Genomic DNA, 24,223 nt, shown 5'->3' with positions numbered 1-24,223 from the left:
ACACCTGTAATCCCAGCACCCAGCACTTTGGGAGGCCAAGGCAGGTGGATCACAAGTTCAGGAGTTGGAGACCAGCCTGGCCAATATGGTGAAACCCTGTCTCTACTGAAATAACAAAAATTAACTGGGCGTGGTGGCGTGCGCCTGTAGTCTCAGCTGTTCAGTAGGCTGAGCCAGGAGAATCGCTTGAACCTGGGAGGCAGAGGTTGCAGTGAGCCGAGATGGCGCCACTGCGCTCCACCCTGGGCAACAGAGTAAGACTCCATCTCAAAAAAACAAAAAAAAAAAGGATACCAAGCTTAATCCATGTTAATATAACACTTGTTAAAAATGAGAAATCACTATAGTTTCTAAAACTAAAACGGAGAAGAATGCGATTATTTCATATTTTTGCAAATCTCTTTAGTGTCTGGCTCAGTAATGGATAGCTGGATTCTCATATCTGTATCTGCTGTCAACTGAAGAAAAATAACCCGCTTTTAAAGAATTAAAGTCAGTTTGATTCAGACTCAGGATTGCAACCTTTCAGGGAGTTTCTGTTAAGACTGCTCCAAAGTAGTGTTTTAGCCCACAGCTTACATATCAGGAGTTGGAAGCTCTGCATGTGCTCAGAAATTACATTAAACATGCTCATAAACTGGGTGTAGTGACTCACACCTGTAATTCTAGCACTTTGAGAGGCCTATGCATCATGAGCATCTCTTGAGGCCAAGCATTCAAAACCAACCTGGGCAATGTAGTAAGACCTCCATCTCTAAAAAAAAAAAAAAAAAAAAAAAAAATTTAAATTTGCCAGGTGTGGACCTGTAGTCCCAGCTACTTGGTAGGCTGAGGCAGGAGGATCACTTTAGCCCAGGAGTTCCAGGTTGCAGTGAGCCATGACCATGCCACTGCATTCTAGTCTGGTTGATAAAGTGAGACTCTGTCTCAAAAAAAAAAAAAAAAAAGTAGAAAGAAAAGCTCATAAATTACATTAGAGCAAAATCTCATCAAAGTTTGAGTGTAAGAGTACATCTAGTTATAGATTACAGAGGCATAATTGTGAATCCTGTGGGACACTATCTTATGTTTTGGAAGAAGCAAGGGGTAGGAACACTGAATTTACCTTTTTTTAAAAAATGCATTGATTCAAGCAAGAGACCTGGGAACCTGTGCTCTAACCTGCTTATTGTTTCCAGGGCATTCTTCTAGAAGTCTACACTTAGTCACTGAGTTGGGCTTTGTGAAATTCTGCTGGCAAGGGATTTTGTTAAATTCTGCTGGTAAGCAAAATGAGCAAACCTGGTTTTTTATGTTTGCTACTTTGTCTAACATGTCAACATTTTGTGACTTATTTAGTTGAAGTATAATATATTAAGAAAAGCTGGCCTCGCCGGGCGCGCTGGCTAACACCTGTAATCCTAGCACTTTGGGAGGCCGAGGCGGGTGGATTGCCTGACGTCAGAGGTTTGACACTAGCCTGGCCAACATGGTGAAACCCCGTCTCTACTAAAAATACAAACATTAGCGGGGCATGGTGGTGCAAGCCTGTAATCCCAGCTACTTGGGAGGCTAAGCCAGGGGAATCGCCGGAACCTGGGAGGCAGAGGTTGCAGTGAGCCGAGATCGTGCCATTGCACTCCAGCCTGGGCTACAAGAGCGAAACTCTGTCTCAAAAAAAAAAAAAAAGAAAGAAAGAAAAACTGGCCTCAGTTACGTATTTAGAAAAAGGAGAAGTATTTTAATAATTGTCGGCCAGGCGCGGTGGCTCACGCTTGTAATCCCAGCACTTTGGGAGGCCGAGGCAGGTGGATCACGAGGTCAGGAGATCGAGACCACGGTGAAACCCTGTCTCTACTAAAAATACAAAAAATTAGCCGGGCGTGGTGGCGGGCGCCTGTAGTCCCAGCTACTCGGAGAGGCTGAGGCAGGAGAATGGCGTGAACCCGGGAGGCGGAGCTTGCAGTGAGCGGAGATCGCGCCACTGCACTCCAGCCTGGGCAAGACAGCGAGACTCCGTCTCAAAAAAAAAAAAAAAAAAAAAATTGTCAACAAGTGCAGTCAGTTTTTTTTTTTTTTTTTTTTTTTTTTAACAGAGTTTTGCTCTTGTCGCCTAGGCTGGGGTGCAATGGTGTGATCTCAGCTCATTGCAACCTCTGCCTCCCAGGTTCAAGCAATTCTCCTGCTTCAGCCTCCCGAGTAGCTGGAATTACAGGCTAATTTTCTTAGTTTTCTTTTATTTATTTATTTTTTTTGAGATGGAGTTTTGCTCTTGTTGCCCAGGCTGGAGTGCAGTGGCATGATCTCTGTTCACTGCAACCTCCGCTTCTCAGGGTCAAGCAATTCTGCCTCAGCCTTCTGAGTAGCTGGGATTACAGGGACATGCCACCATGCCCAGCTAATTTTTTTGTATTTTTAGTAGAGACAGGGGTTTCACTATGTTGGTCAGGCTGGTCTTGAACTCGTGACCTCAGGTGATCCACCAGCCTTGGCCTCCCAAAGCGCTGGGATTACAGACGTGAGCCACCACGCCCAGCTATGCCTGGCTAATTTTCTGTATTTTTAGTAGAGACGGGGTTTCACCGTGTTGGCCGGGCTGGTCTCGAACTCCTGGCCTCAGGTGATCCTCCCACCTCGGCTTCCAAAGTGCTGGGATTACCGGTGTAAGCCACCATGCCTGACCTGTTTTTCTTAAAGTGATAAACTCATTTCATTTATTTTTGAGAAAATGTTTGCCAAATACTTAAATCTGAACAACTGTACTTTGTGAGTCATTCTTTCAGGTAAAAATAATGTTCCATGAAAAAAGCTAACAACTCAATTACAAGTGGTTTTCTTTTAGATGACCATTCTACTTAGGTATGCATTAGCTAGGCATGGTGGCATGTGCCTGTGGTCCGATCTACTCAGGAAGCTGAGGCAGGGGAAGATAGCTTGAGTCCAGGAGTTTCAGGCTAAAGTGCTTCATGACTGAACTTGTAAATAGCCACTGCACTCCAGTCTGGGTAACGCAGTGAGACCCCATCTGTAAGAAATTTTTTTAAAAACATACTTTATGATTACTTCTCATTTTTTCATACTGAAGGTTAAAAAGACGTATAATTAAGGGTCAGGGTTTAATGAAATGAATACAGTTTATAGCTTTATTAACGATATTCTTAAGGGAAACTGATTTTGCTTACAACGCCTATGTAACTGAAAAATACAGTGACTACTACAACATTTTGAATTGTACTGCCTTGATTTATGTTAAGGCACTGTTTTAATTTAGGAATTTTAAGATAGAGCATGCTTCTTCAATGATTAGTAGAAACACAGATATAAGCAAAGATTTTATTACTTACAGGCCTGGAGGGGGCATCTGGCGCACCTGGAGGTCAAGGAATGCAGTCGGGGAAAGAGAAAGAGGGACTCATGAGCCAATGCATTCATTGGGTTCATGGTGTTTTCCAGATAGATTTCCCAAGAGGAATTCCCACACTTTAATTGGTGGGTTTAAAGCAAGCATGCACAAATTTGAGGACAAGCTTGTCAGCCCAGAATTGCTTTGAATGTGGCCCAACACAAATTCGTTAACTTTCTTAAAACATTGTGAGATTTGTGATTTTTTTTTTAAGCTCTCAGCTATTGTTAGTGTATTTAATGTGTTGCCCAAGACAATTCTTCTTCTTCCATTGTGGCCCAGGGAAGCCAAAAGATTGGACACCCCTGTTCTTGGAAGTCATGCTATGACCGAGGTAGTCACTGTGGCATATCTACACAGTCCATGTAGGACGTCAGGGTCAGCAGGGCAGGTGAAGTAGGCTGTATATGTTTATCCTATGGGGAGGTGGGCACCAGGAGGAAGTTTTACCCAATAGATACCTGGATTGATCACATTGAGGAACTGGGAGGAGGTGTAGAACTGGAAACTGTGTCAAGGATGACTGAACCCTGTTTCTGATGTGAGAAAGTCCAACTTATATTCAAAACAAATGCTAAGACAACATAAAATTATAAGAATTTGGCCAGGTGTGGTGGGCCACGCCTGTAATCCCAGCACTTAGGGAGGCCGAGGCCGGCGGATCGCCTGAGGTCAGGAGTTAGACACCAGCCTGACCAACATGCGGAAACCCCATCTCTACTAAAAATACAAAAAAAAGCCGGGTCTGGTTGCGCATGCCTGTAATCCCAGCTACTCAGGAGGCTGAGGCAGGAGAATCGCTTGAACCTGGAAGGCAGAGGTTGCAGTGAGCCAAGATTGCGCCATTGCGATCCAGCCTGGGCAACAAGACTGAGACTGTCTCAAAAAAAAAAAAAAAAAAGGCCGGGCGCGGTGGCTCACGCTTGTAATCCCAGCACTTTGGGAGGCCGAGGCGGGCGGATCACGAGGTCAGGAGATCGAGACCACGGTGAAACCCCGTCTCTACTAAAAATACAAAAAATTAGCCGGGCGTGGTGGCGGGCGCCTGTAGTCCCAGCTACTCGGAGAGGCTGAGGCAGGAGAATGGCCTGAACCCGGGAGGCGGAGCTTGCAGTGAGCCAAGATTGCGCCACTGCACTCCAGCTGGGCGACAGAGAGGGACTCCGTCTCAAAAAAAAAAAAAAAAAAAAAAAAAAGAATTCACTACAGGCACCCGCAGGTTTACCCACTGTTAACCCGTTTCCCATTTTCCCTGAGAATACTCGCTGATGCTGCCTGCAGCTGCAGCCTTTACCCCAAGATAACTCAGATTACAGTCCCGATCTAACCCCCAAAGTTTGTGCCTACTATTTTATTATTTTTGCATCACTCTATTATATTAACTTTGGAAACAAAAGACATTATTCTATTTATAGCATTCTGATTTTAGTAGTGGAATTTCCATTTACAAAATATAGTAATTCTCGACCGCTGAAAATGTCAAATCCTAGAAAACATAGCATTCCTATGTGTGATGTTAATTCCGTGGTGAATTTATGTCACTGAAATGGTGTGACAACAAGGCGGTCACAATGTTGTCAATATTCCACAATGATACTGCGATTGAAGTAGACAACAGATGGAAAGAAAACTAAGAAGCCATATGTCATTGTAGATTATAACGATAATATGGGAACAGTGGACTTGGCTGATCAGATGCTCACTTCTTATACAGCTTAGCACCAAAGGTACAAGGTTTGGTATAAGATATTCTTTCATAGGCTGCGTGCAGTGACCCATGCCTGTAATCCCAGCACTTAGGGTGGCTGAGGCGGGTGGATCGCTTGAGCTCAGGAGTTCAAGACCAGCCTGGGCAACATGATGAAACCCTGTCTCTACAAAAAATACAAAAATTAGGCCGGGCACAGTGGCTCACGTCTGTAATCCCAGCACTTTGGGAGGCTGAGGTGGGTGTATGTATCACTTGAGGTCAGGAGTTTGAGACCAGCCTGGCCAACATGGTGAAACTCTGTCTCTACTAAAAATGCAAAAATTAGCTGGGGGTGGTGGCAGGGCCTGTAATCCCAGCTACTCGCGAGGCTGAGGCAGGAGAATCACTTGAACTCAGGAGGCAGAGGTTGCAGTGAGCTGAGATCGCACCACTGCACTCCAGTCTGGGCGATGGAGTGAGACTCCGTCTCAAAAAAAAAAAAAAAATAGTCTGGTGTGGCAGTCACCTGTAATCCCAGCTACTCAGGAGGCTGAGGCACAAGAATCGCTTGAACCCAGGAGGTGGAGGTTCATTGAGCCGAGATGGTGCCACTGCATTCCAGCCTGGGTGACAGAGTGAGATTCTGTCTCAAAAAGAAAGAGATTCTTCTCCACCTTCTAAACATTAAAGTGTTGAACTCCCAATTCTATTTAAGAAGGACAATCGTGAGCACACGATTAGCCTTGTAAACTTCAGACTGACAGGCCAGGTGCAGTGGCTCACGCCTTTAATCCCAGAACTTTGGGAGGCCGAGGCGGGCAGATCACAAGGTCAGGAGATTGAGACCATCCTGGCTAACACGGTGTAAACCCTGTCTCTACTAAAAATAGAAAAAACTAGTTGGGCATGGTGGCAGGTACCTGTAGTCTCAAATACTAAATAGCCGGGCATGGTGTCGCACACCTGTAGTCCCAGCTGCTCCGGAGGCTGAGGCAAGAGAATCGCTTGAACCTGGGAGGCAGAGGTTGCAGTCAGCTGAGATCATGCCACTGCACTCCAGCCAAGGCAACAGAGGGAGTCTCGCTCAACAACAACAACAACAGCAACAAAAAAAAGGCGGACCGCGGTGGCGCGGGTCTGTAATCCCAGCACTTTGGGAGGCCGAGGTGGGTGGATCACCTGAGGTCAGGAGTTCAAGACCAGCCTGGCCAACATAGCAAAACCCCATCTCTACTAAATACACAAAAATTAGCTGGGTGTGGTGGCAGGCGCCGGTAATCCCAGCTACTCAGGACACTGAGGCAGGAGAGGAGCTTGAACCCAGGTGGCAGAGGTTGCAGTGAGCCGAGATCACGCCATTGCACTCCAGCCTGGGCAACAGAGTGAGACTCCACCTCAAAAAACAAACAAAAGCAAAGGGTGTCGCCTGTAATCCCAGCACTTTGGGAGGCCGAGGCAGGCGGATCACTTGAGGTCAGGAGTTCAAAGCCAGCCTGGCCAACATGGTGAAACCTCGTGTCTACTAAAAAGACAAAAAATTAGCTGTGCGTGGTGGTGGGCGCCTGTAATCCCAGCTACTTGGGAGGCTGAGACAGGAGAATCGCTTGAACCCGGGAGGTGGAGGTTGCAGTGAGCCGAGATCACACCATTGCACTCCAGCCTGGGCGACAGAGACTCCGTCTCAAACCAAAACCAAAACCAAAACCAAAACCAAAAAAGAAAACAAACCAAAACAAAAAAAAAAACCAAAAATTAGCCGGCGGGCGCCTGTAATCCCAGCTACTCGGGAGGCTGAGGCAGGAGAATCACTTGATCCTGGGAGGCAGAGAGTGCAGTGAGCTGAGATTGCGCCACTGCACTGCAGCCTGGGCGACAGAGACTCTGGTTTAAAAAAAAAAAAAAAAAAAGGGAAAAGATGTTACAGAAACTCCAGATACTACTTCTCCCCTCCAGTGGTCTGAGTTGCGCGGCGCTTTCCCGCCTGTCCGGTAGGGCGGCGCCGCGCAGAAAGCCGCGGTCCCTCTGCGGAAGGCGCCGCTCTTGGCTTCGGCGGCGCCGCTGTCGCTTGGAGGCGGTACTTCCTGCAGCATTTGCCGCGGATTATTGGCAAGTTTTCCTGCAGTTGTTTGGGCTGTCGCTGTGGCTCGTTCTGCGGTGTGCGTCCAGCCATGGAGCGCTCTGGGCCCAGCGAAGGTGGGTTTCATGAGGCGAGTCCGGGCGGGGTGGGCCGTGTCGGGAGAGCTGGGGCGCCGCACTAACTAGGCCGCCTCTCTTTTCTCTTGCTCCAGTGACAGGCTCAGACGCGTCGGGACCGGACCCGCAGCTTGCGGTCACCATGGGCTTCACGGGGTTCGGTGAGTGACTGCCCCAGGCAGAGCCCCTCTTCCTTTTGCAGAGGTTTGAAGAGCCGCAGAGTGGGAGGGGAGATCGAGCTGTCAACTCGGAATTACTGTAGCTCGGGTGCATACCTTGCAGTTTGTCAATATTCTTCTCCCATTTGTCTTCTATTCTGCGTATCCGTTGGAACCAACTCAGGTGACAGTTATGAGAGAACTGGAGAGAGAGGAAGAGAAAGGATTTTTTCTAATTTTAAGTCACCAATAATGCTAAAATGAACATTTTTGTAAATAACAGCATTTGTACGAGGATTTTTAAAAATATGTAATTCTGTGGGGTAGATTTCTAAAAGAGAGCCTAGTTTATTTAGATATATAAATATTAAGAAAACTGAAAAATTGGGTATGTGCCTTTTAAAGCTTCTTGATGCTTATTGCCGTAATACCCATCAAAAAACTTGTTTCAGGTTATACCAAAGTTAACAGAATTAAGAATGCCATTTTTACCATATCCCTACCAACACAGAGTAGGTATTATTATTTAAAAAGAAAGTTATTTAAAAAATGAAAACAAAACTTTACTAGACTGATACATGAAAAGTGATTTCTTTTTATTTTGCATTTTAAAATTACAAATGCTGTTCATCCAAACATTGGGGTTCTAACTTCCCTGAACCTTTTCTCAAGGTCTTCTTGTTCTCTTTTGACCAGCGTGTATTAATTCTATGATAGTAATTAAACAGTAGACTTACACATATTGGCCTTGGGTTGTGTTCACACCTACTAGTTCTGTAGTTTTTCTATTCATTTATTTTTTTTGGAGATGGAGTCTCGCTCAGTCGCCCAGGCTGGAGTGCAGTGACAAGATCTCGGCTCACTGCAAGCTCTGCCTCCTGGATTCATGCCATTCTCCCGCCTCAGCCTCCCGATTAGCTGGGACTACAGGCGCCCGCCACCTCGCCCGGCTAATTTTTTTTTGTATTTTTAGTAGAGACGGGGTTTCACCGTGTTAGTCAGGATGATCTCGATCTCCTGACCTCGTGATCCGCCCGTCTCGGCCTCCGAAAGTGCTGGGATTACAGGCGTGAGCCACCGCGCCCAGCCTTTTCTATTCTTTTTTTATTTTTTGAGATGGATTCTCGCTCTGTCACCCAGGCTGGAGTGTACTAGTGCGATCTTGGCTCACTGCAGCCTCCTCCTCCCAGGCTTAAGCCATCCTCCCACCTTAGTCTTCTGAGTAGCTGGGACCACAGATGTGTGCCACCACACCTGGCTAATTTTTTATACTTTTGGTAGAGATGAGGTTTCACCATGTTGCCCAGGCTGATCGATCTCCTGAGCTCAAGCAATCTGCCCACCTGAGCCTCTCAAAGTGATTACAGGCATGAGCCACCCACCCCCCCCACCACCCCCGGTATAAATCCTTGATTTTAGTACATCATTCCTTTACTCAGGAGTGAGAAAGGTGTCCGTATGTTTGTGCCAAATAGGGGAAAATTTTAAGAGTTTTGATAAAGTTACTGGGGGAGGAGGAGAATGTTTCCATGCTCATACAGTTCCTTGTTATAGGGCTGAGATTTCTGTTTGCCTCTTAGCTCCTGAAAGTACCTGCATTACTTCTCATGTTGCCCCTTTCGTCTTCAAGCCAACTATAATGCCTCAAATTCTTCTGAAACATTGGATCTCTCTGACTTCTTCTGCCATAGCTGTTCTGCATCTTTGCCTTTAAAGGCCAACTGGGATAGTTTCCCTATTTAAAAGTCCATAACCTTAATTACATTTGCAAAGGGTAACTTTTGGGACATTCTCCATTCTGCCTCCCACATTACTGTTGTTGTTTCATAGGGTAGGGATCTAGAGGAGGATGGGAAAGTTGCCTGGTTAATAGTACTTAGTGAAGGGATTGTCATCAGAAGTTTTCTGTGACTCAAACTCTTTCTTCTGTGATATTTTTTTTTTTGAGACAGAGTCTCGCTCTGTCGCCCAGGCTGGAGTACAGTGGCGCAATCTCGGCTCACTGCAAGCTCCGCCTCCCAGGTTCACGCCATTCTCCTGCCTCAGCCTCTCCGAGTAGCTGGGACTACAGGCGCCCGCCACCACACCCGGCTAATTTTTTTGTATTTTTAGTAGAGACGGGGTTTCACCGTGGTCTCGATCTCCTGACCTCGTGATCCGCCCGCCTCGGCCTCCCAAAGTGCTGGGATTACAAGCGTGAGCCACCACGCCCGGCCTCTTCTGTGATATTTTATGGTTCTATTGGAGCCATGCCATAAACTAGACAAAGTGTTTATTGATCAGTATTGATCACCTAATGTTTGGTCAACTTACTGCAAGATAATCACAGTCTCCCATTTGTTCATGTTTTAGGTAAAAAAGCTCGCACATTTGACTTGGAAGCAATGTTTGAACAAACTCGAAGAACAGCTGTGGAAAGAAGTCGCAAAACACTGGGTAAGAAGTTCAGATATTTGTCCTTTTATTGGTTTAAGTACTATGTATACCTCATGCAAGTATATTAAAAAAGAGAAAAGAATGTTGGCTGGGCGCGGTGGCTCATGCCTGTAATCCCAGCACTTACGGAGGCCAAGGTGAGTGGATCACCTGAGGTCAGAAGTTTGAGACCAGCCTGGCCAACATGGTGAAACCCCATCTCAACTAAAAATACAGTAATTAGCTGAGCATGGTGCAGGGGCCTGTAATCCCAGCTATTCGTGAGGCTGAGGCAGTCGCTTTGCTTGAAGTCGGGAGGTGGAGGTTGCAGTGAGCTGAGATCCTGCCATTGCATTCCAGCGTGGGGGACAAGAGTGAAATTCCATCTAAGAGAACAAAGAAAAAAAAGAATGTTGTTATGCTACTTGTCACTGTTGGTTTTTTTTTTTTTTTTTTTTTTTTTTTTTTGAGATGGAGTCTCGCCTTGTTGCCCAGGCTGAAGTGCAATGGCACGATCTCGGCTCACTGCAGCCTCTACCTCCCCGGTTCAAGCGATTCTCCTGCCTCTGCCTCCCAAGTAGCTGGGACTTCAGGCACATGCCACCATGCCTGGCTAATTTTTTGTATTTTTAGTAGAGACAGGATTTCACTGTGTTGGCCAGGCTGGTTTTGAACTCCTGACTTTGTGATCTGCCTACCTTGGCCTCCTAAAGTGCTGGGATTACAGACGTGAGCCACCACGCCCCGCTTTTTGTTTGTTTTTTTTTTTTTTTTTTGAGTTGGAGTCTCGCTCTATCACTGGGCTGGAGTGCAGGGGTGTGATCTTAGCTCACTGCAACTTCCATCTCTCCGGTTCAAGCAATTTTCCTGCCTCAGCCCCCCAAGTAGCTGGGACTACAGGTGTGCGCCACCACGCCCAGCTAATTTTTGTATTTTTAGTAGAGATGGGGTTTCACCATGTTGGCCAGGATGGTCTTGATCTCTTGACCTCGTGATCTGCCTGCCTCCTAAAGTGCTGGGATTACAGGTGTGAGCCACCGCACCCGACCCAAGTTATCATTTTAAAACCAACAGTGGGCTAGGTGTAGTGGCTCACGCCTGTAATCCCAGCACTTTGGGAGGCTGAGGTGGGCAAATCACCTAAGGTCAGGAGTTCGAGACCAGCCTGGCCGACATGGTGAAACCCCGTCTTGACTGAAAATAGAAAAACTATCTGGGTGTGGTGGTGGGCGCCTGTAATCCCATCTGCTAGTGAGGCTGAGGCAGGAGAATCGCTTGAACCTGGGAGGCGGAGGTTGTGGTGAGCTGAGATCGCACCATTGCACTCCAGCCTGGGCGACGAGCAAAACTCCATTCAAAATAAAATAAAATAAAATAACATGGGCGACAAGAGCAAAACTCCATCTCAAAATAAAATATATACAATAAAATATAAAATATAAAAATAACTAAAATAAAAATAAAATGTTGTACAGCAGCAATATCCAGTATTTGGCAGTGTGCCTGACAAAAAATATTTTCAGTCTTTGGAAGAAAACTTTTTTGTGGAGAAAAGAAAGCTATCTACATGTACTATTTTTTGGAAAAACCCTTCATTATTTGTTTTATTTGAGATGGAGTCCTGCTCTGTCGCCCAGGCTGGAGTTTAATGGCGCGATCTCAGTTCACTGCAACCTCCGCCTCTTGGGTTCAAGTGATTCTCTTGCCTCAGCTTCCTGAGTAGCTGGGATTACAGGTGACCACCACCACGCCTGGCTAATTTTTTTGTATTTTTAGTGGAGACGGGGGTTTCGCCATGTTGGCCAGGCTGGTCTCGAACTTGTGACCTCAGGTGATCCGCCCGCCTCGGCCTCCCAAAGTGCTTGGATTACAGGTGTGAACCACCGTGCCAGGCCAAAACCCATCATTATTATTATTATTGTTATTATTGTTATTTTTTTGAGATGGCGTCTCGCTGTGTCGCCCTGGCTGGAGTGCAGTGATGCGATCTTGGCTCACTGCAAGCTCCGCCTCCCGGGTTCACGCCATTCTCCCCCCTCAGCCTCTGGAGTAGCTGGGACTACAGGTGCCCGCCAACATGCCTGGCTAATTTTGTTTTTGTATTTTTAGTAGAGATGGGGTTTCACCGTGTTAGCCAGGATGGTCTCAATCTCTTGACCTCGTGATCCACCCGCCTTGGCCTCCCAAAGTGCTGGGATTACAGGTTTGAGCCACTGCGCCCAGCAAAACCCTTAATTATTATGTGAAATTTCAAACACGGAAGTATAGTCATGAACTACCATGTACCTATCAATCAGATTTAACTACTGTAACAGTTCATGGCTAGTGTTACTTCTGTTTCCCCTTTCAGATGATTTTGAAGCAAATCTTGGGCATCATTTTACTCATAAATATTTTTGTATGTATTTTAAAACGATAAGGATTGTTTTAAAAAAAGCTTAACCAAGATACCTGTAAGAGATAGGAAAAACCAAGCTGTTTCCTATCCTCTCACACTCTTCTCAGTACTTCCCCCCCCCTTTTTTTTTTTATTTGAGACAGGGTCTCACTGCTGTTGCTTAGACAGATGTGCAGTGGCATGACCTTGGCTCACTGCAGACTCCACTTCCCAGGCTCAGGTAATCCTCCCACCTCAGCCTCCCAAATAGTTGGGACTATAGGTTGGTGCTACCACACCCCACTAATTTTTTGTATTTTTAGTTGAGATAGATTTCACCATGTTGGTCGGGCGTGGTGGCTCACGCCTGTAATCCCAGCACTTTGGGAGGGGCAGATCACGAGGTCAGGAGATCGAGACCATCCTGGCTAACATGGTGAAACCCCGTCTCTACTAAAAATGCAAAAAATTAGCTGGGCGGGCGCCTGTAGTTCCAGCTACTTGGGAGACTGAGGCAGGAGAATGGCGTGAACCCCGGAGGCAGAGCTTACAGTGAGCCGAGATCACGCCACTGCACTCCAGCCTGGGCAACAGAGTGTGACTCTGTCTCAAAAAAAAAAAAAAAAAAAAAAGATTTCACCATGTTGTCCAGGCCAGTCTTGAATTCCTGGGCTCAAGTGATCCACCTGTCTTGGCCTCCCAAAGTGCTAGGATTACAGGTGTGAACCAGTACTTTATTTCTGACACCAGATATATAGGAGTTTTCCCCCACACATCAACCAGTTCTCCCCAACTGGGTATCCGGTAACTCACTTTAATTCTGACACTGTCTGCCTGGAGACTACCACAAGACTGCCTTCACTCAGACACTAATCTCAGTTCACAGGTTGTGACCAGTGCTTCTAATCTACTGGCTATAAATCAGGGTTCCCATGACCGCTCTTTTTGGTTCGATAATTAGCTAGGATGGCTCACAGGGAAACACTTTACTTATGTTTAACAGTTTATTATAAAGAATATTATAAATGATACAGATGAACAGCCAGATGAAATAATGCATTGTGCAAGGTACGGGGTGGGAGAGGTGCAGAGCTTCTGTGCCGTCTCTGGGTGCACCAACTCCCCAGCATCCCACTGTGTTCAGCTACCCTGAAGCTAATCACATCTAGTGGTTCAGGAGTGTCTAGGCTGGGTGCAGTGGCTCACACCTATAATCCGAGCACTTTAGGGGACCAAGGTAAGAGGATCACTTGAGCCCAGGAGTTTGAGACAAACCTGGGCTAACACAGTGAGATCCCGTTCAAAAAATCTTAGAAAAATTAGCTGGGCATGGTGGTGCACACTTGTAGTCTCAACTACTTGGGAGGCTGAGGTGAGAGGGTCACTTGAGCCCAGAGGTTGAGGCTGCAGTGAGCTATGATCATGCCACTGCATCACAGCCTGAGTAAAAAAACCAGAGCCTGTCTCAAAAGAAAAAAAAAAAATTTGTATAGATCTTAATTTGCAGCTTCCCCAGAGATTGGTGGGTGGGGATGAAAGTTCCAATTATCTAACCTGTTGGTTTTTTTAGTGAGCAGCAGTCCCATCCTGAGGCCTAGGGGTCCCATACTAAGTCACTTCAATAGCATAAACTTAGGTGGGATCCAAAGGGGCTTCTAATGAATAACAAAAGACAGCTCCTATCACTTAGGAAATTCCAAGGGTTTCAGAAGCTCTGGTAGGAACCTGGAACAAAGACCAAATATTTATATATTTTTTTGAGACAGAGTCTTGCTCTGTCACCCAGACTGGAGTGCAGTGGTGCGATCTCGACTCACTGCGAGCTCCGCCTCCCAGGTTCATGCCATTCTCCTGCCTCAGCCTCCTGAGTAGTTGAGACTACAGGCACCGGGCACCACGCCTGGCTAATTTTTTTTTTTTTTTTTTTTTTTGTATTTTTAGTAGACAGGGTTTCACCCTGTTAGCCAGGATGGTCTCGATCTCCTGTCCTCATGATCCGCCCCCCCTCAGCCTCCCAAAGTGCTGGGATTACAGGAGTGAGCCACTGCACCTGGCCAAATATATTTCATATTATACCACAATATCATCACATTAAAAAACAATTTTAATATCCTCAAGTGATAGACAAAGACATGCTATCTGAGGCATTTACAAATGTTTTACCCAATTTAGTGAATGTTTGTGTCGCAGTATAGGTACCTTGTATTTACCATTTTAAGCATATAATACAACATGTTTTGAACAAGGATTGTCTTATTTGGCTGTGTGAGCTTTTTGTTGTTATTTACTTATTAATTTTTTTGAGTCGCCCAGGCTGGAGGGCAATAGTGCAATCTAGGCTCACTGCAACCTCTGCCTCCTGGTTCTAGCAATTCTCCTGCCTCAGCCTCCCCAGTAGCTGGGATTATAGGCATGTGCCACCACCACCTGGCTAATTTTTGTATTTTTAGTAGAGACAGGGTTTTACCATGTTGGCCAGGCTGATCTCTAACTCCTAAAGTCAAGTGATCCGCCTGCCCCAACCTCCCAAAGTGAAGCTTTTTATTTTTAATTTTTTTATTTTCAATTTTTGTGGGTACATAGATGTATGTATTTGTGGGTATGTAAGTTTTATAGCCCCTAGTACTTTGCTTTGTAAAATAGGTTCTCAGTAATAGTTTGAGAATATTAAATTGAATTTAGACCTGTAATACTGTCTTGTTAAAAAATGAAATCTTGCTGCTTTGGAGAATGTTTTAAAATGGCACAATCTGGGCTGGGCACGGTGGCTCACGCCTGTAATCCCAGCACTTTGGGAGCCCGAGGTGGGTGGGTCACCTGAGATCATGAGTTTGAGATCAGCCTGGCCAACGTGAGGAAACCCTGTCTCTACTAAAGATACAAAAATTAACCGGGTGTGGGTGGCGGGCACCTGTAGTCCCATTTACTCGGGAGGCTGAGGCAGGAGAATCGCTTGAACCTGGGAGGTGGAGGTTGCAGTCAGCCTAGATCGTGCCATTGCACTCCAGCCTGGGCGACGAGAGAAAAACTCTGTCTAAAAAAAAAAAAAAGGGCACAATGTGTTGGAAAGAGCTTGGGATTTGGAATCGGGGGACCTAGGTTTAAGGCCCAGCCCCACAGTCTACTAGATGAGTAACATTGGATGGATTTTCCAATTTCTGATCCTTCATAACCCTGTTGTGTGTGTATCATCTACCTTGGAAGTTTCTTGAAGACATTAAGATGTTGGGTATAGTAGCTTATAAACAGCAAAGTACTTTATAAATATTATTTTAAATTCTTGTAATTTTTCTTAGTAAAGCATGTATACATTTTACCTAAGAGGAACTTGGGGAGTTATTAAATTTTTAAGTTTTTAAAAAATTATCTCAAGACTATGATCTCCTTTGATTTTTGTGGACAAATTATTGAACTTTCTTGATTTACTATTACATCTTTGGACTGCAATTTCTACCTCTGATCTAAACACTTGAATCTAAATTGATTATCTCTTTGAAAGATCTACTTAGCTTTAGCATGTAAATAGAAAATACCATTGGGATAATTTATGGAAGTAGTATTCATCATTATATGGGAAGTTATTCATAAGAGTTTTTTTTTTTTTTTTTTTTTTAGTGTTCTTCCAGACTTGGCAATTAGATTACATTTAGACTGTGGAATTAAAAGTGATTCCGTGTGAGCTGTCCTAGCAAATTATGAAATTGAAGAGAGGGGTTGCGGGAACCCTAGTTTCCTACCATGAGACAGTTTGACTTACTTTTCTTTAAAAGTTGAAAATTCTCATATGGGCATTATTTATCTCATGCTTGGTACTGGAGTCTTTCCCTGGGTATTGATACTACACTTGAGGAAACTAAGACTTTGACCCTTTTAATAGCAAGTTTGTCTGTATATGGGGGTATGAGCTGTCTTGGTTGCTAAGTGCACTAGTGGAAAGGATGAATTACTATAAAACCCCAATAAAATATGTGCTGTGAAAGGTCTGGAAATGATAATGGTACAAATTTTTTTTTAATGTTTTTTTATGTTCTTGAAAGCTATAAGTATGTGTAGGACATATGAAATACAGATTTTTTTCTTTTTTTTGAGACAGAGTCTCGCTCTGTTGCCCAGGCTAGAGTGCAGTGGCACGATCTCGGCTCACTGCACCCTCCGCCTCCTGGGTTCAAGGAATTCTTTTTCCTCAGCCTCCTGAGTAGCTGGGATTACAGGCGTGCACCACCATGACCGGCTAATTTTTTGTATTTTTAGTAGAAACGGGGTTTCACCATGCTGGCCAGGTCACTCCTGACCTCGTGATCTGCCTGCTGCAGCCTCCCAAAGTGTTGGGATTATAGGCGCGAGCCACCGTGCCCAGCCGAAATACAGAATTTTTTTTTTTTTTATAAGTGTTATACTAGGCTGGGGACAGTGGCTCATGTCTGTAATCCTAGTACACTTTGTGAGGCTGAGGCAGGTGGATTGCTTGAGGCCAGGAGTTTGAGACCAGCCTGGCCAACATGGTGAAACCCCATCTCTACTAAAAATACAAAAATTAGGTGGGCCTGATGGCTGGCGTCTATAATCCCAGCTGCTCGGGAGGCTTAGGCAGGAGAATTGCTTGAACCTAGGAGGTGAAGGTTGCAGTGAGCTGAGATTGTGCCACTGCACTCACGCCTGGCGACAGAGTGAGACTCCGTCTCAAAACAAAAAGAAAAACTAAGGGAAAAAGAGGGAGGACTGGCATGGTGTGGTGGCTCACATTTGTAAATCTTGAGGCAGGAGGATTGCTTGAGCCCAGGAGTTCAAGACCAGCCTGGGCAACATAGTGAGAACCTGTCTCTATTAAAAAAAAAAAATAGAAAGTAAAAAAGAGGGAAATGGCAGCTGAGTAGGCAGCCTCAATATCTTTTCCTGATTAGTAATATAATTGACTGTAAGACCTGAGGGAGAAGATGAGCCTAGAGTACAAATGCTGCTGCCACCCCCTGAGGTCTGGAGGGATTGGCTGAAAAAACAGCGTGAACTAGGAGCTAAGCAGGCCCATTCTTTTTTTTTTTTTTTTTTCTTGGAGACGGAGTCTCATTCTGTGGCCCAGGCTGGAGTGTGGTGGTACTATCTTGGCTTACTGCAACCTCTGCCTTCCGGGTTCAAGTGATTCTCCTGCCTCAGTGTCCTGAGTAGCTGGGACTACAGGTGCACACTGCCACGCCTGGCTAATTTTTTGTATTTTAGTAGAGACAAGGTTTCACCATATTGCCCAGGCTGGTCTCGAACTCCTGAGCTCGTGCAAGCCACCTGCCTCGGCTTCTCAAAGTGCAAAGATTACAGGTGTGAACCATGACACCCAGCTTCAGGTCCATTCTTTTTTTTTTTTTTTTTTTTTTTGAGACGGAGTCTTGCTCTGTTGCCCAGGCTGGAATGCAGTGGTGCCATCTCCGCTCACTGCAAACTCCGCCTCCTGGGTTCACGCCATTCTCCTGTCTCAGCCTCCCGAGTAAGCTGGGACTGCAGGCGGCTGCCACCATGCCTGGCTAATTTTTTTGTATTTTTAGTAGAGACGGGGTTTCCCTGTGTTCGCCAGGATGGTCTCTATCTCCTGACCTCATGATCCGCCTGCCTCGGCCTCCCAAAGTGCTGGGATTACAGGCCTGAGCCACCGTGCCTGGCAGGTTCGTTCTTAAATCTGGACACTATGCTTCTTTTTAATTTTTTTCCAGTTTCTAGCATCAGAGTGCAGAATTGTTGACTCTTGACCCGCCTCAGCCCAGAAGACACAAAAAAGTCAACATGATCTAGCACTGTAATATTTGCCTTACCTCTTCCTGGAGGGTTTTGTCTTCCATATTTGACATGAAAGACTATGTAATTCCTTGTTGATGTTTGCTGGGTAAACTTCTTCCTCATCCTCCACTTCCCAGCAACTAAAGACCCTAAAGAATACAACATTCCACTTGATAAGTGTCCTTTGCTGCTGCTCAGCTTGGGTTGTATTGTATTTCATTATTAAGTGAAGGAAAAAAATGTTAAAGATTATCTCAGGTTATTGAGGATGGTGGCAATTGAGAACCAAACTATTCATACATAATCCTTTTTCTTCCTAGTTCCCCCACAATTGTAGAGTGAGATTATCAGAGGGAAAAAAGTTAATATTTTAAATATTTTTTTGTCTTTCTAGAGTAAACAACTCTAGAAAATTAATGTAGTAGTTTTTTTTTTTTAAATATAGTGAAAGCAAGTTTATTAGGAAAGTAAAGGAATAAAAGAATGGCTACTTTATAGACAGAGCAGCCTATAGTATAAATTTTTTTTTTTTTTTGGAGACCGAGTCTCTCTCAGTCGCCCAGGCTAGAAGGCAGTGGCACGATCTTGGCTCACTGCAAGCTCCGCCTCCCGGGTTCACGCCATTCTCCTGCCTCAGCCTCCTGAGTAGCTGGGACTACTGGCGCCCGCCACTACACCTGGCTAATTTTTTTGTGTTTTTAGTAGAGATGGGGTTTCACCGTGTTAGCCAGGATGGTCTCGATCTCCTGACCTCGTGATCTGCCCGCCTCGGCCTCCCAAAGTGCTGGGATTACAGGCGTGAGCCACTGCGCCTGGCTAGTATAAATTTTATTATGATTTTGATAGCTAGTTTCTGACCAAATTTCTAGTGTGGGAAATTCAGAAAAGAAGTGCTATATATATATATATATTTTTTTTTTTTTTTTTTTTTTTTTTTTGAGATGGTGTTTTGCTCTTGTTGCCCAGGCTGGAGTGCAATGGCGCAATCTCGGCTCACCACAACCTCCACCTCTCGGGTTCAAGTGATTCTCCTGCCTTAGCCTCCCGAGTAGCTGGGATTAAAGGCATGCACTACCACACCTGGCTAATTTTTTATTTTTAGTAGGGACGAGGTTTCTCCATGTTGGTCAGGCTGGTCTTGAACTCCTGACCTCCGGTGATCCGCCCACCCCGGCCTCCCAAAGTGCTGGGATTACAAGCATGAGCCACCGCGCTTGGCCAAGAAGTGCTAAATGTATGTTTTAAAACATTAGGCCAGGCGCGGTGGCTCACGCTTGTAATCCCAGCACTTTGGGAGGCTGAGGCGGGCGGATCACGAGGTCAGGAGATCGAGACCATGGTGAAACCCCGTCTCTACTAAAAATACAAAAAAGTAGCCGGGCGTGGTGGCGGGCGCCTGTAGTCCCAGCTACTTGGAGAGGCTGAGGCAGGGGAATGGCGTGAACTCGGGAGGCGGAGCTTGCAGTGAGCCGAGATCGCGCCACTGCATTCCAGCCTGGGTGACAGAGCGAGACTCCATCTCAAAAAAAAAAAAACAAAAAAAAGATTAGAAAGTTAATTACCTAAAATCTCACCTTTGAATACTTTTTAAAAAATACATCACCATCTACATTATGCTAATTTTGCTTAGCATATCTGTTAATATTTTCCCAGATTTCTGTTTTCTGTCACTATTTTTATTGTCTGCAGTTAATATTATATTGCTATGCAGTAAATGCAGTAATTTCTTTTTTTTTTTTTTTTTTGAGACGGAGTCTCGCTCTGTCACCCAGGCTGGAATGCAGTGGCGCCATCTCGGCTCACTGCAAGCTCCGCCTCCCGGGTTCACGCCATTCTCCTGCCTCAGCCTCTCCGAGTAGCTGGGACTACAGGCGCCCGCCACCAAGTCCGGCTAATTATTTTGTATTTTTAGTAGAGACGAGGTTTCACCATGGTCTCAATCTCCTGACCTCGTGATCCACCCGCCTCGGCCTCCCAAAGTGCTGGGATTATAAGCGTGAAACACTGCACCCGGCGCTATGCAGTAATTTTGTTCAATTCTTTTACTACATTGGCCATTTAGGTTGACAAATTTTTTTTTCTAATTTTAAAAATTGTTATAAAATACACATAAAATATACCATCTTAATATTTAAGTGCATAATGTTGTGCAACCATCACCACCATCCATCTCTATAACACCGTTCATCTTGTAATACTGAAACTCTATACATATTAAACAATTCTTCATTCCCCCTCCCTCTAGCCTCTGGTAACCACCATTCTACTTTCTGTCTGACTTTGACTACTCTAGATTACCTCATGTAAGTGGCATTGTACAATATTTGTCTCTTTGTCTTTCTGTGAGTGGTCTATCTCACTTAGCATAGTGTCCTCGAGGTTTATCCAAGTTGTAGCATATTGCAGAATCTCCTTCCTTTTTGGATGAACAATATTTCATTATGTGGATATACCACATTTTGCTAATGCATTTATCTACAGATAGATACTTTGGTTGCTTCTACATTTTAGCTGTTGTGAATGATGTTCTTATGAACATGGGTATACAAGTATCTTTTTTAGATCGTGCTTTCAGTTTCTTTGGATATATACCAGAAGTGGAATTGCTGGATCACGTGATAATTCTACATTTAAGTTTTTGAGGAACCACCATATTGTTTTCCAGTGGCTGTGGTTGATAATTTTTTGCTGTTACTGCTAACACTCTAAGTTATATCTTTGTGACTATGTTAATTTTTAGCCTTTCTAATACTAACATATTTTGAATTGTAACTGTTGGAATTTTTTTGTTAATCTTTTTGTAATCTTTTCAGAAGCCAGAGAAAAAGAGGAAGAAATGAACAGAGAGAAAGAATTAAGAAGACAAAATGAAGATATTGAGCCAACATCCTCAAGATCAAATGTGGTCAGAGATTGCTCCAAATCATCTTCCAGGTGCCTGATTTTCAGAAAGACTTCTATTAAACTGTCAGTTTCTAGGTGTTTATATAGAGTTTTTTTTTTTAATTTTTTTGAGACGGAGTCTTGCTCTATCGCCCACTGCAGTGCAGTGGCGTGATCTTGGCTGACTGTAACCTCCACCTTCTGGGTTCAGACGATTCTCCTGCCTCAGCCTCCCAAGTAGCTGGGATTACAGGCATGCGCCACCACCCCTGGCTAATTTTTGTATTTTTAGTAGAGATGGGGTTTCACCATATTGGCCAGGGTGGTCTCGAACTCCCGACCTCAGGTGATCCGCCTGCCTCGGCCTCCCAAAGTGCTGGGATTATAGGCGTGAGCATCCTGAGTAGCTGGGACTACAGACGTGCACTACCACGGCCGGCTAATTCTTGTATTTTTAGTAGAAACAGGGTTTTACCATGTTGGCCAGGCTGGTCTCAAACTCCTGACATGATCTGTCTGCCTCATTCTCCCAAAGTCCTGGGATAACAGGTGTCAGCTACTGGGCCTGGCCTCCAGTTATTACTTTTTTTGAGATGGAATCTCGCTCTTTCGCCCAGGCTGGAGTGCAGTGGCTTGATCTGGGCTCACTGCAACCTCTGCTTCCTGGGTTCAAGTGATTTTCCTGCCTTAGCCTCCCAAGTAGCTGAGATTACAGGTGTGGGCCAGCATGCCCTGCTAATTTTTTTTTGTATTTTAGTAGAGATGGGGTTTCACCATGTTGGTCAGGCTGGTCTCCAACTCCTGACCTCGTGATCCGCTTGCCTCGGCCTCCCAAAGTGCTGGGATTACAGGTGTGAGCCACCGTGCCTGGCATCCCAGTTACTTCTTTTTGGCAATGCAACAATGGCCTAACACATTGATGTTGTTTATCTGGTCAAAAAATCAACGTTTGTTTCAGTGATGTTTTATTATTCTTTTTTTTGTTGTTTGGGATGGAGTCTCACTCTGTTGCCCAGGCTGGAGTGCAGTGGTGCCATCTCGGCTCACTGCAACCTCCGCCTCCTGGGTTCAAGCAGTTCTCTGCCTCAGCCTTCTGAGTAGCTGAGATTACAGGTGCCCACCACCATGCCTCGCTAATTTTTGTATTTTTAGTAGAGACTGGGTTTCACCATGTGGCCAGGCTGGTCTTGAACTCCTGACCTTGTGATCCACCTGCCTCGGCCTCCCAAAGTGCTGGGATTACAGGTGTGAGTCACCGCACCCAGCGTTATTATTCTTTTTTTAGAGTCAATGTCATTTGTAGTTCTGCTCTGATTTTTTTTATTTCCTCTAATAATTTTTGGTTTGCTTTATTCTTTGCCTAGTTCCTTGAGGTACATCATTAGGTTGTTTATTTGATGTATTTCTACTTTTTATGTAGGTGTTTATTGTTGTAAATGTCCTTCTTAGTACTGTTTTCTTTGTTTTCCGTAGGTTCTGATATGTTTTGTTTCCATTTTCTTTTGTTTCAAGAAATTAAAAAAAAATTTTTTTTATTGACCCTTTGGTCATTTGGAAGCCTGTTGTTTTATTTTCATGTATTTGTACAATTTCCAAGGTTCCTCTTGTTATTGATTTTTTAATTTTTTTTTGAGACAGGGTTTCACTCTGTCACCCAGGCTGGAGTGCAGTGGCACATTCTTAACTCACTGTGACCTTCGCCTCCCAGACTCAAGTGATCTTCCCACCTCAGCCCCTTAAGTAGCTGGTACTACAGGTGTGTGCCACCATGCCTGGCTAATTTTTGTATTTTTTGTAGAGACAGGCGTTGAAGTGTTGCCCAGGCTAGTCTTGAGCTCCTGAGCTCAAGCAATCCGCTCACCTCTACCTTGAAAAGTGCTGGGATTATAGGCATGAGCCACTGCACCTGGCCTGATTTTGGTTTTATTTTGTTGTGGTTAAAAAAGATACTTGAGGGCTGGGCGAGGTAGCTCATGCCTGTAATCCCAGCACTTTGGGAGGCCGAGCTGGGTGGATCACGAGGTCGGGAGTTCGAGACCAGCCTGGCCAACATAATGAAACCCTGTCTGTACTAAAAATACAAAAATTAGCTGGGCGTGGTGGCTCATGCCTGTAATTCCAGGTACTTGGGAGGCTGAGGCAAGAGAATCACTTGAACCCGGGACGGGGAGTGAGCCAAGATCACGTCCTGGGACTCTAGAGTGAGACTCTGTCTCAAAAAAAAAAAAAAAATCTGTTTTAAACCAGTACAGCTGGAAACTTGTGCGTTAATCATAAGGGGGAAAATTTTGGAGTATGAATAGCTTAATAAAAATTTATTTAGTCATTCAGCTATTACTTACTGAGCATCTACTGTGGATTACACAGTGTTTTAGGCACTGAGATATAGCAATTAGCAAGTCAGATGAGACCTTTGTTCTCATTGAGCTCACATTGTTGTGGGAGTATTTGAAGGGATGGATAACAGACAACTAAATAACCAAATAAAATAACTTAGCAGGCATGTAACGGAGATAAACAAAGGTACTTAAGGTAATGGGAAGTGGTGGTATGCCTGAAAGTTTAAAGGGAATGTCCCCTTAGACCTCTTTGAGGAGGAGACATTTGAGGAAACTCCAAAGATGAGAAAGAGGCCGTGTAACAATCTATGGGAAGGGTAAGTCAGCCGACAGAAATAAAAGTGCAAAGACCTTGTTCTGAACCAAACTTAACCTGTTCAATTAGAAAGAAGGCCTTGGAGTGGAGAGTTGAGCTACGCAGTGGCTCAAATGTAGAAACTCAGATCTTTATGGAGGTTTGCTAGTTCATATACCTCTGTTTAAGGGTAACCTGAATGTGAGAATATATTCTTTTCAATGTTTAACCTAGATGAAAACAAAAAGAAAAATCTCATGTTTTTCCTTCAGTAGATATTGAGTGCCTGTTATAGGTGAAGCATTTTTTAGATGCTAGAAATATGTTAGATGCTAGAACAAAACAGAAATTTGTGCTTTCCTGGAGCTTGCATACCAGAGATAGTTCATTAGAAGGCAGTGACACTTTTAATCTTATCAAATATTTGAAAGATTAATTGATACAATTAAGAATGCTGAATTCTCAACTCTAGGGGCAGGTGGAGGGGTGGTGGATGGTGAGGGCTATGCTTACAGGTGTTTGCTAGAGACCTTAGTGAGAGTGTATAATAGTCCTCAGGTGTGGTGGATGGGAAACCACTTGGGAATCAGTATGCTATGCTCTAGACTCTCAAGCCTGTCCAACCTGCGTTATATCGTAGTTTTCTTTTAGACTTTTAGCATCCTGAAGCCATGGTTTTCAGTTTCTGTCTCTAGTGATAAGTAGAAAAGAGGGATGAGGAAATGGCT

The 24,223-nt window shown here is 44.7% G+C and overlaps 1 protein-coding gene across 4 annotated transcripts in view; it reads left to right on the top strand.

Moving 5' to 3' along the window:
- The first annotated feature begins 7,135 nt into the window (after positions 1-7,135).
- WDR70 (WD repeat domain 70) overlaps positions 7,136-24,223 on the top strand; it is a 394,244-nt gene continuing 377,156 nt past the window's right edge. For 2 of the 4 annotated variants that reach the window (XM_055246343.2, XM_063619566.1), the window contains exons 1-4: positions 7,136-7,265; positions 7,361-7,426; positions 9,776-9,859; positions 20,792-20,912. In XM_055246343.2, coding sequence (XP_055102318.1) covers positions 7,241-7,265; positions 7,361-7,426; positions 9,776-9,859; positions 20,792-20,912 — 296 coding nt within the window. In that variant the 5' untranslated portion in view covers positions 7,136-7,240. The remainder of the gene's footprint in view (positions 7,266-7,360; positions 7,427-9,775; positions 9,860-20,791; positions 20,913-24,223) is intronic. The other 2 variants (XM_055246344.2, XM_055246345.2) reach the window with 2 other exon arrangements.

The sequence above is a fragment of the Symphalangus syndactylus genome, chromosome 16, assembly GCF_028878055.3.
Source record: "Symphalangus syndactylus isolate Jambi chromosome 16, NHGRI_mSymSyn1-v2.1_pri, whole genome shotgun sequence".
In the NCBI taxonomy this organism is placed as follows: domain Eukaryota; kingdom Metazoa; phylum Chordata; class Mammalia; order Primates; family Hylobatidae; genus Symphalangus; species Symphalangus syndactylus.
The sequence above is the reverse complement of the archived record's forward strand: the minus strand, read 5'-3'. Positions and strand labels throughout refer to the sequence as shown.